Source organism: Hypanus sabinus, chromosome 5, assembly GCF_030144855.1.
Source record: "Hypanus sabinus isolate sHypSab1 chromosome 5, sHypSab1.hap1, whole genome shotgun sequence".
NCBI classification, from domain to species: domain Eukaryota; kingdom Metazoa; phylum Chordata; class Chondrichthyes; order Myliobatiformes; family Dasyatidae; genus Hypanus; species Hypanus sabinus.
Window position 1 is genome coordinate 184,256,026 of NC_082710.1, and position 12,999 is coordinate 184,269,024.

Sequence of the window (12,999 nt, forward strand, 5' to 3'; positions counted from 1 at the left end):
GAAAGTTCACTTGCAGGCTGAGTCTGTGGTGAGGAAGGTAAATATGTTTGCATTCATTACGAGAGGACTAAAATATAAAAGCAAAGGTATAATGCCGAGGCTTTATAAATCACTAGTGAGGCCTGACTTGGAGGGGTGAGTGGCTTTGACCACCACCCCCCCCACCATCTAATAAAGGATGTGCTGACATTGGAGAGGGTTCGAAGGAGGCTCATAAAAATGATTCCGGAATTGAAAGTCTTGTCAGATGAGAAGCACTTGATGGCCCTGGGTCTGTACTCACTGGGCTTCAGAAGAATGAGTGGTGTGAGTAGGGCCTGATTAAAACCTATCGAATATTGGAAAGTCTTGATAGAGTGGATGTGGGGAGGATGTTTCCTTTGGTGGGGGACCAGAGGACACAGCCTCAGAACAGAGGTACCACAGGCTTGGAGTCTAATCCCACTGCTCTAGCAGTAGGTGTAGCTGGGAGAAGTTCGGATAACTCAGCTCTGATACAACACTGTGCAGCGGAGCAGGGCTCTGGGGAAACTCAGACACGGCAGAATACCGGGACCGGATGGGGTGAACGCCAAGGTCCTGAGGGAGTGTGCTGAGCACCTGTGTGGAGTTCTCCAGCGCATTTTCAATCTGAGTCTTAGTCTGGAAAGGGTCCCGACTGTGTGGAAAACATCACGTGTGGTCCCAGTACCCCGAAAATGACCAAACAGAAGTCTTGAATGACTACCGTTCAGTGGCCCTGACTCACATCCAACCCGGGTCAGATCAGCCCTCGATGCTCTGCAGTTTGCCTACCAGGAGCACGATGGAGTCGACGATGCCGTCATCTATCCCCGGATCAGATCAGCCCTCGATGCTCTGCAGTTTGCCTACCAGGAGCACGATGGAGTCGACGATGCCGTCATCTATCCCCGGATCAGATCAGCCCTCGATGCTCTGCAGTTTGCCTACCAGGAGCACGATGGAGTCGACGATGCCGTCATCTATCCCCGGATCAGATCAGCCCTCGATGCTCTGCAGTTTGCCTACCAGGAGCACGATGGAGTCGACGATGCCGTCATCTATCCCCGGATCAGATCAGCCCTTGATGCTCTGCAGTTTGCCTACCAGGAGCACGATGGAGTCGACGATGCCGTCATCTATCCCCGGATCAGATCAGCCCTCGATGCTCTGCAGTTTGTCTACCAGGAGCACGACGGAGTTGACAATGCCGTCATCTATCCCCGGGTCAGATCAGCCCTCGATGCTCTGCAGTTTGTCTACCAGGAGCACGACGGAGTTGACAATGCTGTCATCTATCCCCGGGTCAGATCAGCCCTCGATGCTCTGCAGTTTGCCTACCAGGAGCACGATGGAGTCGACGATGCCGTCATCTATCCCCGGGTCAGATCAGCCCTCGATGCTCTGCAGTTTGCCTACCAGGAGCACGACGGAGTTGACAATGCCGTCATCTATCCCCGGATCAGATCAGCCCTCGATGCTCTGCAGTTTGTCTACCAGGAGCACGACGGAGTCGACGATGCCGTCATCTATCCCCGGATCAGATCAGCCCTCGATGCTCTGCAGTTTGCCTACCAGGAGCACGACGGAGTTGACAATGCTGTCATCTATCCCCGGATCAGATCAGCCCTCGATGCTCTGCAGTTTGCCTACCAGGAGCACGATGGAGTCGACGATGCCGTCATCTATCCCCGGATCAGATCAGCCCTCGATGCTCTGCAGTTTGCCTACCAGGAGCACGACGGAGTTGACAATGCTGTCATCAAACTGCTGAGCAGAGCCCACTGCCATTTGCATAAGCACTGTGAGGATCATGTTATTCTACTTCTCAAGTGCTGTCAATACCATACAACTCTCACTTCTGGGGGAAGAGTTTCGTTCAATGTGGATTAACACTTCCACCGTATCCTGGATAATGGACTGCCTGACTGGCAGACCACAGTTTGTGCAGCCTCAGAGCTGTGTGTCAGACATGGCTACAAGCAGCACTGGGACCCCACAGGGGACTGTGTCGGCTCCCATCCTGTTTACCCTGTATACCTCGGTTAGATACAACACTGATTTCTCAGCAATAGTTGGGTGTATGAAGGGAGGACAGGAGGATGAACACCGGGCCCTGGTGGAGGACTTTGTCAAATGGTGCAAACTGAATCCTGGCAATTCTGGACAACATTTCTCACCCTCTGAATGCCACCTTGGCTGAACAGAGGAACAATCTTAGTAATAGACTGCACTGCTCTGCTCCAAAAAATAAGGAATGCTTATTCGAACAATATATTTGTTCAGCTATATGAGGTCATTCTTACCCTTGGCCAATAGGCTCTATAATGAGTCAACCTATAGCCAGGGAAGTGATGACACCCTCCTGTTAGACTGATTAAGGTAACTTATTTTTTTATTTATTCTTCTTACTTCTCTTCTAATATTGTATATCCGTGAATTTGTATTGCTACTGTGATGGCCATTTATCTATTTAGCAAACTGTCATCAGTTTTTTAGGAAGAGGGTCTGGGGGAGGTTCAGTCCAAAGGATCCCAGAGCTGAAAGGTTAACGAATGAAAGTCTCTGAGCCTGGACTCAGTGGATTTCAGGTGAAAGCGAGAGAATCTCACCAAAACCTACCGGATACTGAAAGGCATGTATGAAGACAGTCGGATGGTTCTGGGCCTGTGCTTGAAGAAGTTTAGAAGAATGAGGGAGGACCTCAGTGAAACCTATCCAGGCCTTTCAATATTTGATAGAGTGGACGTGGAGAGAATGTTTCCTGTGGTGGGGGAGACCAGAGGACACAGATAGAGTGGATGTGGAGAGGATGTTTCCTATAGTGGGAGAGTCTAGGACCAGAGGACACAGATAGAGTGGATGTGGAGAGGATGTTTCCTATAGTGGGGGAGTCTAGGACCAGAGGACACAGATAGAGTGGGTGTGGAGAGGATGTTTCCTATATTGGGGGAGTCTAGGACCAGAGGACACAGATAGAGTGGATGTGGAGAGGATGCTTCCTATAGTGGGGAGTCTAGGACCAGAGGACACAGATAAAGTGGATGTGGAGAGGATGTTTCCTATAGTGGGGGAGTCTAGGACCAGAGGACACAGATAGAGTGGATGTGGAGAGGGTGTTTCCTATATTGGGGGAGTCTAGGACCAGACGGCACAGATAGAGTGGATGTGGAGAGGGTGTTTCCTATAGTGGGGGAGTCTAGGACCAGAGGACACAGATAGAGTGGATGTGGAGAGGGTGTTTCCTATAGTGGGGGGAGTCTAGGACCAGAGGACACAGATGGAGTGAATGTGGAGAGGATGTTTCCTATAGTGGGGGAGTCTAGGACCAGAGGTCACAGATGGAGTGGATGTGGAGAGGATGTTTCCTATAGTGGGGGAGTCTAGGACCAGAGGACACAGAGGAATAAGGGACGTTCCTACAGAACAGAGAGGAGGAATTCTTTCAGCCAATGGGTGGCGAAGAATTTGTCACTGTTGTGTATTTAATATTTCAGTAATATTGGAGAGATCTTGCAAATATATTGTTTGATTAAGCATTCCTTGTTTTTTTACATAAAGCATTGTGGGTTATATGTAAAAGTACTGTCACAAAACCACCAGATGAAACACGTGCTCCTATTTCTGGCTCTGCATTTTTGCTCTAAGTTTCATGTTTTGACATCACTAAACATCACAGTCAGCTCGAGAGGCCAAGTCATTGGTGTAGTTAAGGCAGAGATTGAGGTGCTCAGGGGAGGAGGGCTATTGGGAGAACAGAGCTGAAAATAAATCAGCTAGTATGGAATGGTGGAGAAGACTCAATGGGCTGAATGGCCTAATTCTGTCCCTATTCCTTATGATGATCATTGTTTGTCGCTAGTCGACCCCAGGAGCTCTTAACAAGAACCCTTAACCACATGGGTATCAGCTTGAAACTTCAAACCTACGACTGGATTGATGTTCATGAATTGAGTTCAAGTCCCTATTTCTGAGTGCTTCTTGCCAACAGCATCCGTACGCACCATCAATCTACACATCATGGTACTCAGGGAACATCTTTGAGTATGTTTACTGTGTGTGATATTTCCCTGTCCTGGCCTGACTGTGACTGGTTTCTGCACCTTGGCTTCAGAGGAACAGTGTTTCTTTGGTCAGTGTCCATGTGTATTCATCACAATTAAACTTCAGCTTGGGGTTGAAATCCCATCAAGGGGCAGTGGAACTTGAGGTACGATATTAACTAAAGCCGAATCAAATCCAGTCTCGGTCTGGTTCACTGGTGACTGCTGGGTGGGGTCTGGGTGACGGAGTCTCTTGTAGGGAGTGCTTTAACCCAGCCTTGCCTGTTTGAGACTACAGATATAAAACTGTCAATTGTACGTCCGCCGAGGCACTCGGGTACATTAAGGACAAGTGACATGCAGGCCATCCTGATGCCAATCTCTAACCATCTCCAGCAGTTTATTCCTGGTCCCTTCATCATCGGGTACACTTTGCAAGGTCGAACCTGAACGCACATTGCAGAGGCAATAGCAGGAAGTTTTTTTTACCAGTGTGGAGGAACAGAGGGATCTTCGGTTCCACATCCTCGATCCCTCAGAGCTGCCGTTCAAGTTGATAGGCTGGTTAAGAAGGTGTACAGTGCATCGACCTTCACAAGTCGGGGGACTGAGTTCAAGAGCCACAAGGTAATGTTGCAGCTCTATAAAACCCTGGGTAGGCCACACTCGGATGTTTCTGTTCAGTTCTGGTTGTCTCACTATAGGAGGGATGTGGAAACTTTAGAGAGGGTGCAGAGGAGATTTACCAAGATGCTGCCTGGATTAGAGAGGGTGCAGAGGAGATTCACCAGGATGCTGCCTGGATTAGAGAGGGTGCAGAGGAGATTCACCAGGATGCTGCCTGGATTAGAGAGGGTGCAGAGGAGATTCACCAGGATGCTGCCTGGATTAGAGAGGGTGCAGAGGAGATTCACCAGGATGCTGCCTGGATTAGAGAGGGTGCAGAGGAGATTCACCAGGATGCTGCCTGGATTAGAGAGGGTGCAGAGGAGATTCACCAGGATGCTGTCTGGATTAGAGAGGGTGCAGAGGAGATTCACCAGGATGCTGCCTGGATTAGAGAGAGTGCAGAGGAGATTTACCAGGATGCTGTCTGGATTAGAGAGGGTGCAGAGGAGATTCACCAGGATGCTGCCTGGATTAGAGAGAGTGCAGAGGAGATTCACCAGGATGCTGCCTGGATTAGAGAGGGTGCAGAGGAGATTTACCAGGATGCTGCCTGGATTAGAGAGGGTGTAGAGGAGATTTACCAGGATGCTGCCTGGATTAGAGAGGGTGCAGAGGAGATTCACCAGGATGCTGTCTGGATTAGAGAGTATGGAGAGTGAAAGGTAACTGGATAAAAGTGTAAAGTTGATCAAATAGACAATCAGAGACTTTTTCCCCAGGGCAGAAATGGCTAATACAAGGGGCCGTAATTAAGGTGATTAGAGGAAAGTATGGGGAGGGGGTTGTCAGATGTATAAAATTTACACAGAGGGTTATAGGTGTGTAAAGGGGGGGGGTTCTTTTTTTTGTTACTGCGTATGTTAATCAAAATGGCTTCTGTTTGTTAAAAGTAGGAATGCTTCTTTGTTGCGAGAGAGTGCTGGAAGCTTGTTTGGGTTAAAATTTACTGACGACGAGAATTGTATTCCTGTGTAAACCAACTGGGATTAATGTTGTTCTTTCTTCTGAGTCTGTAAGCATTTGTTGATGGGCATTTTGGGGAGATCGGCGCGAGGGGGTGAGAGAGAGAGGACGCGATGCTGTAAGCTGGGCGAGGAATGGACCCCAAGTGGGGGTCCGAGGCCAGGAGGTACCCCGAGGAGAGGAGACGAAGCTAGATGTGCTTGGTTGACCACTTTGGGTGGTCCTGAGCTGCGAGTCGAGGAGTTCGGAGGGGATCGAATGGTGGCCAGAAGACTTCAGTAATTGAGCTCCAACGGTTCTGCACGAAGTGGTTTGGACTTTGATAAGTTTGGCGCCTTTTCTTTATTTTCTTTTCCTTCATATATACTGTATCATTATTAATCACTTAGTTATAGTAACCTTTATAAATTGTACTCATTTAATCGCATATGGTGTACTGTCTGATTCTGGGCGAAGCGGGGACATCACACAGCATCCACACCAGCTGATTACCCAGTTTGGGGGGCCGAAGGCTGCTCCCCCTAGACGAGAACGAGCTGAGTGAGCCTGAGGCGACCCAGGGGATTACATTGTGGGGTACTCGTCCGGGATTGATTTCTGTGGAAGCTGTGTGATCACCCTCTTTAAATTGTGTCTGCGGCGAAGAGCTGGTGTGCCTTTGCGGGTGTGCAATTGATGGTTATCACTGCGTGTGTGTTGGGTGGGGTGGCTGTTGGTGCCTCGAAGGGCGTTGTTCGAGTTTCGACTAGCGTTGATGAAAAGGTGGTGGGGCCATGGGCTGTCCATGCTGTTAAGGGAGCGGGGAAGGACTGGTGGGTATGTTCCAGCTATGGTGGGCTCTGCCCGGTTGTTGGGATAATGTCCAGCCCTAAAGGGGCGGAAGCGTGGGCGGAGCGGACCCCTCAGTTGTTGGGTGAGTGGCAGTGCTTGGCTGAGGGAGAGCGACAGGGACGGGTTGAAAGTTTGAGTAGGCGGGCAGGTGACATTTTTAGAACTGTCGGGTACAATTACCTCGAAGTGACAGCTGCCAGTTCTGGGAAAGTGTGGAAAAATGCATTTGATTCGACTGGAAGTTAAATGCCGCAGCTGAGGGGGCTTATCATATCTGTGGCAGGAAATTGGTGGAAAGTTTTTAGTGTATCCCTTTTGGTTAGGGGGCAGATAAATTGCTTGCAGTGCCAGGGGGATCTGTCAAGGGGATCAGCTCCTCCCTCAGTAGTTCAGTTGATTCGAGAGATGTCGGAAAACTTAGAGGAGGCCCAGTGGGGGAACGGCTTGGGGTCTCTGGGGGAGCACGTTCCCAGCAATGTACCGAGGAACTCCCAGATAGTTGGCCTATATAGCGCCTGAGGAACAGGGCATGAGGTCTACTATGTTGGGAGGAGATGTCACTGTTTGTGCTTGGGTTAGGGTGTTTTGGCAGGAAAGGTGGCGAGTTATTTAATAGTCATGAGGACATGACTTTTATTTGGTGGGGGCAGAGTGTAAAGGGGGGTTTCTTCTTTTTCTTTGTTACTGCGTATGTTAATCAAAATGGCTTCTCTGTTAAAAGTAGGAGGCGAGGCGGGGACATCACACAGCATCCACACCAGCTGATTACCCAGTTTGGCGGGGCCGAAGGCTGCTCCCCCTAGATGGAACGAGCTGAGCGAGCCTGAGGTGACCCGGGGGTTACAGGTGCATGGAACACCCTGCCAGTGATGGTGGTAGGAGAGGCTGACAATGAGAGACATTTAAGAAACGCTTGGGTACATGGATGATAGAAAAATGGAGGGAAGGGTTCACTTGAAGGTCGGGAAGGTTTAAAAGATGACACTACACTGTGGGCCAAAGGGCCTGTACTGTTCTGTGTTAAGTAGGATTTAGTGACCTATCCTTGATATTCAATGGCATGACTATCAGTATCCCGGGCTTCACCGCTTATCAGAGACTCATCGGGACCAGCCACAAAAACACAGGTCAGAGGGTGGGGAGTGACACAAGATTCAAGATATCCACTGCTGGAGGCTCTTCACTAGAAGGACTGAAGAAGGCAGCTCACTCAAAGCTGCGAGTCCAGTGACCTGACATCCTGTGAAGGGAAATGGTGACTTCTGGGCCCATGTTTGTCCAGGGGAAACATGGGAGGCAGGACTTCTCTAGAAATGGATCTAATATTGAAAGGCCTAGATAGAGTGGATGTGGAGAGGATATTTGCAATAGTGGGGAGTCTAGGTCCAGAGGGCACAGCTTGAGAATAGAGGGATGTTCATCTAGGACAGAACTGAGGAGGAATTTCATCACCACAGATGGCTGTGGATGCCAAGTCATTGAGTATATTGAAAGCGGAGATTGATTTGTTCTTGAATAGAAAGGTTACCGAAGGATATGGAGAGAAAGCAGGAGAACGGGGTTGAGAGGGATAATAAATCAGCCATAATGAACAGAGCAGACCCAATGGGCTGAATGGCCTAATCTGCTCCTCACAAGGAAAAACTTGGACATCGGCAATGCAGTGCAGCCAGGGCTGGTAAAGGATACAACGCAGTCATTCCCCAGTAGGCCACACATATCACCAGGAGGATGAACGTAACCAGGGGATAGGCCAGCGAAGACATGATGTGCCCCACCGCCCTGGAGAGAGAAACAGCCAGTCACAACCAACAGTGGCCAAGAAGCATGCAACGATCGTGGGGGCAGTTCTGTAGGGACCTCAGGCAGCGTGGCCAGGGAAGTCCTCCCGTACGTGTCCACCTCTGGTGAAAACCGCACAGGAAGATCATTCCAACAAAAGGCTGGAGCAGCTCAGGGAGAATCTATGGAGGGGAATAAATAGCTGATGTTTGGGCCAAGACCCTTCATCAGAACTGGAAGGGAAGGGCCAGGATCCAAAATAAAATGGGAAGTGGAAAGAATACAAGCTGGCAGGTGATAGGTGAGACCAGGTGAGGGGGAAGGGAATATAATTCTCCGTAACTTCCGCTGTGTCCAACAGGATCCCACTGCTCTTCTCTAACTTTCTGCTCTCTGCAGGGATCGCTCCCTACGTGACTCCCTTGTCCACTCAAAAGTCCTCACTGATCTCCCTCTTCGCACATCTTTGCAAGTGGAACAAGTGCAACGCCTGCCCCTACACCTCCTCCCTCACTACCATTTAGGGCCCCAAGGGACACTTCACCCGTGAATCGGTCAGGGTCCCGGTGCGACTTCCTCTATGCCGCTGGGACCCGAGAGAGATTGAGGGACACTTTGGCTCTGTCCATCACTAAAGGTTGGATCTCCCAGTGGCCACCCATTGTAATTCCACTCCCCATTCCCATTGTGACATGCCAGTCCTTCGCCTCCTCTACTGCTCCAATGAGACCACTCCCCTATTCCACTGGGCAGCCTCCAACCTGATGACATGAACATCAATTCATCCAGCTTTCCGTAAGTTCTCCTCCTCCCTTTTCTCTTATTGCATTTCTCATTCTGGTTCCCCCTCACCCCTTCCCTTCTCCTCAGCTGCCCATCGCCTTCCTCTTGTTCCCCTCCTCCTTCCCTTTCTCCTATGGTCCACTCTCTTCTCCCAATCAGATTCCTTCTTCTCTAGCCCTTTACCTCCCTCCACCTATCACCTCCCAGCTTCTTCCATCCTCTCTCCTTCCCCCTCACACCACCTCACCTATCACCTGTCAGGCTCTCCCCCACAACCCATCTTCTTCTTCTGGCAACTTCTCTCTTCCTTTCCAGTCTCAGCCCAACGTTGACTGTTTAATCCCCTCCACTGTTTCTGACTGTTCCTCAGGTTGTAATAGCCGCGGTGATAGTGGGGATAAGCTCCTACCACCTATAAAAAGCTCCGAATGGCGTGCGACTCTTAACAGCCTCTGACAAGCCCAACTCTTGGCCTTCACGTGCGGCCTAGCTACTAGGCCCGGTGGATCTGTTTCTACTGACAAGAGGAGGGGCGAAGGCGGACCACTGGTGCCTCAAAAACCGGGGGGGAGGGGAGCCGGACAGGGAGGGGAGGGGTAGTGTGGGTGGGGCTGATCAGCCTCGGACTGCAGCCGTCTAGGAGAATGAAAACTCTGACTTTAAACCTCTGCTGCCTCGTGGCCATCCCACCCAGAGGGAAGGCTTTGGGAGTAAACCCTGAGGAAGGGATCCAGAGTCGGGGCCCCTGAGGCAGTTTGATGTTGTTTACAACTACAATCTGGCAACCCCTGCCACGACACTGCCCTTCCCTTGGACTACATCAGTGAGGTGGAGACGGGAAACCCGCTGCATGGGCAACAGCCAGTTCTTCAAATCCTCCCACCCAGGCTTGTCCCCGGAGAGGACACAGTGCACGGGAGGTGCAAACCCGTGGGATCGATGGCTGCCTACCACATAGTTTCTGTCTGACCTGCTGAGTTCCTCCAGTATTTTACACGTGTGTTGCTCTGGATTCCCAGCATCTGCAGAATCTCTTGTGCAACGGAGATGGAAAATATTGGGGTTGATTTAGTGGGAAATAGTGGTTGCCCCTCACCATCACAGCTTACTCGATACTCACTCTACACCCACCGGAAGAGGACTTGTGGTTGAGGCCAAGTCCGTGGGTATATTTAAGGCGGGGGTCGATGGTTTCCTGAACGGTCAGGGCATCAAAGGATATGGCGAGAAGGCGGGCGTGTGGGGTTGAGTCGGATCTGCGATCAGCCGTGACGGAATGGCGGAGCGGCGCGATGGGCCGAATGGCCTAATTCTGCTCCTATGCCCTGTGGTCTCACGGTCACGCCAGTCGACGGGGTCTCCCGGAGCGTTCACGTGCAGCGCCGGCCGCTCCCACCCACCTGCTGGCCTCCTTGATGAGCGCGATTCCGATCAGGATGCGTTTCCTCAGGAAGATGAGCAACAGGATGATGATGGCCTCCAGGACAGCGAGGATGATCACTGCAACGGGAAGGGCCTGGCATCAGGAAGATCACTACCCCTCCCCTCCCCTCCCCCAGGAGAACAGGTCCAGAGAAACCATGGGGAGAGTGCCGGCAGGGTTAAGCCAACACTAATGCTAACAACACTGGTTATAAGGAGCTCATCCGCTCTGCTTGAGAGTGCATGGGTTTCCTCCGAGTCCTCCCACAGTCCAAAAGATATACGGGTCAGGGAGGGTTAGTACACTGTGGGACACGTGGAAGCTAAGCCATTGCTGGTATTTAAAGCAGAAGTCGATAGGTTCTTGATTAGTGAGAACATCAAAGCTGACAGGGAGAAGGCAGGAGAATGGGGTTGAGAGGGATAATGATGGAAGAGCAGAGCAGACTCGATGGGCCGAAAGGTTTTGTAATATCCCGGGATCTCCAAGGAATCCCAGCACTCATCCCGCTGTCCGTCCCCCCCTTCCTTCCCCGCCTCCCCGGCTCCCTGCTTGTCAGACACTCACAGACGGCCAGCCAGGTCTCTTTCACCTGCCCATACACAACGAAGTTGGTGGTGATGCCGACATCCTGGATGCTGGCACCCCGTTTGTTGAGGGTGTCGTACTCCCAGTAGGAGTGCCAGATTCCTGGAGCAAGGAGAAAGGATGGATGGATAGTGGTGAAGCTGCAACTCTCCCCCTACCCTGTACCCGCTCATCCCAGCAGAAATCCCCCCTCTCCAACACCAACCACAGCCGAGATCCACAATGACTCCGCCACGGAGCATCCTGGTGGAAGATGTCTCTTTTGTAAACACAAGAGATTCTGCAGATACCAGAAATCCAGAGCAACACACACAAAATGCTGGAGGAACTCAGCCGGCCAGGCAGTAGCTACGGAAACGAGTACAGTCGCCCCTTCGACAGGACTCGTTTTTGTTTTCTTTTCCTGTGGTTATTGGTGTTTGCGTTGCTCTGCTGAACATTGTAGATATGCTACGTTGGGGTCTGGAATGTGTGGTGACTCTTGTGGGCTGCCCCCAGCACATCCTTCGGTTGTGATGATTGCTAATGCAAAAGATGCGTTTCACTGTTTGGTTCGACGAATGTCAGTCTGGAATTATGCAACTGGTGACAATGTATTTCGGGGTTCAGACAGCACAGAAACAGGGCCTTTGGCCCATCCAGTCCATGCTAGCCTGGTCTTCAGCCTTGTCCTATCTACCTGCACCCAGCCCCTCCCACATACACCCGTCCAAATGTTACAATCGACCACTTCTGCTGCCGGTTCATTCCACACCTCTGACGTGCATCCAGAGACTTCTCCCCAGAGCAGCCATGACTAATGAGGGTGGGCTTAATTGTAAACTGATTGAAGGGAAGTGTGGGGAGGATGTCAGAGACAGAGAGAGGTGAGTGTGAATGTCCTCTGCAGAGGCAGAGACCTTACAGACATTTAAGAGACTCTTAAGACGGGGAGAAACACAGGGCTGTGTAGGAGGGAAGAATTTGATTGATCTGAAGTAGTTTAAAAGGTCAGTTAATATTGTGTGCCAAGGGGTTTCTACAATGCTGTAACATTCTGTATTGCAGAGAGAGTCTGCAAAATAATAACATACAGCCTACAGAGCAAAACACCAGAAATAGGCTGAATGAAAAGAGGAAGTTGAAAGAGTATGGAACATGGACAGGGTATACATTGTCCCGATTATAATATCTACAGCTGATGCCGTCCCCAAGTCACTACACAATAGCAGCAAACAATGAGAGCTACACAGCAATATCTGTCCCAGAACACCACAATGCGAAACACCTCTTGAATTGTCCAAAAGCTGACAAATAAGTGTGCTTGGCTATGCCTGTAACCCAGATTTACCAGCTTGAGCTGAGAAAAAAGAATGAAATAATAATATCTTACTTACAGAGCAGTTTTCGTGCAGACAATGTAGTTCACACACCTTTACAATGGGGTCAAGGTGCAAACATGCAAATAACCATATTTGCATATTTTGCATAGATTTTTCAAACCACATTTTTCAGCATGGGAAGAGGCCATCTCGGCCCTTCTAGTCCATGCCGAACGCTTACTCTCACCTAGTCCCACCAACCTGCACTCACCCTCCATTCCTTTCCTGTCCATATACCTATCCAAGTTTTCTTTTAAATGACAAAATCGAACCTGCCTCTACCACTTCTACTGGAAGCTCGTTCCACACAGCTACCACTCTCCGAGTAAAGAAGTTCCCCTTCGTGGTACCCCCAAACTTTTGCCCCTTAACTCTCAACTCAACAAAATAAAAATAAACATAAAAATAAAAGACAAAAAAGATGTTAATTAAAAGCAAGGTTAGATAAATAGGTTTTGAGCTGGTGTTTATAAATGTCAACTGAGTATGTATCCCTTAATGAATTTCACAGTTTAGGAGCGTAGACCATGAAAGCTGAGCTGCCACCTATCTGAGG

General features: G+C 50.2%; 1 protein-coding gene across 1 annotated transcript in view; it reads right to left on the reverse strand.

Annotated features, from left to right (window-relative positions):
• The window catches only part of slc44a4 (solute carrier family 44 member 4), a 156,872-nt gene that overhangs the window by 80,333 nt on the left and 63,540 nt on the right, over positions 1-12,999 (reverse strand). The window contains exons 11-13 of the mRNA XM_059971111.1: positions 11,062-11,184; positions 10,472-10,571; positions 8,196-8,288 (exon numbers count right to left, since the gene is read on the reverse strand). Coding sequence (XP_059827094.1) covers positions 8,196-8,288; positions 10,472-10,571; positions 11,062-11,184 — 316 coding nt within the window. The remainder of the gene's footprint in view (positions 1-8,195; positions 8,289-10,471; positions 10,572-11,061; positions 11,185-12,999) is intronic.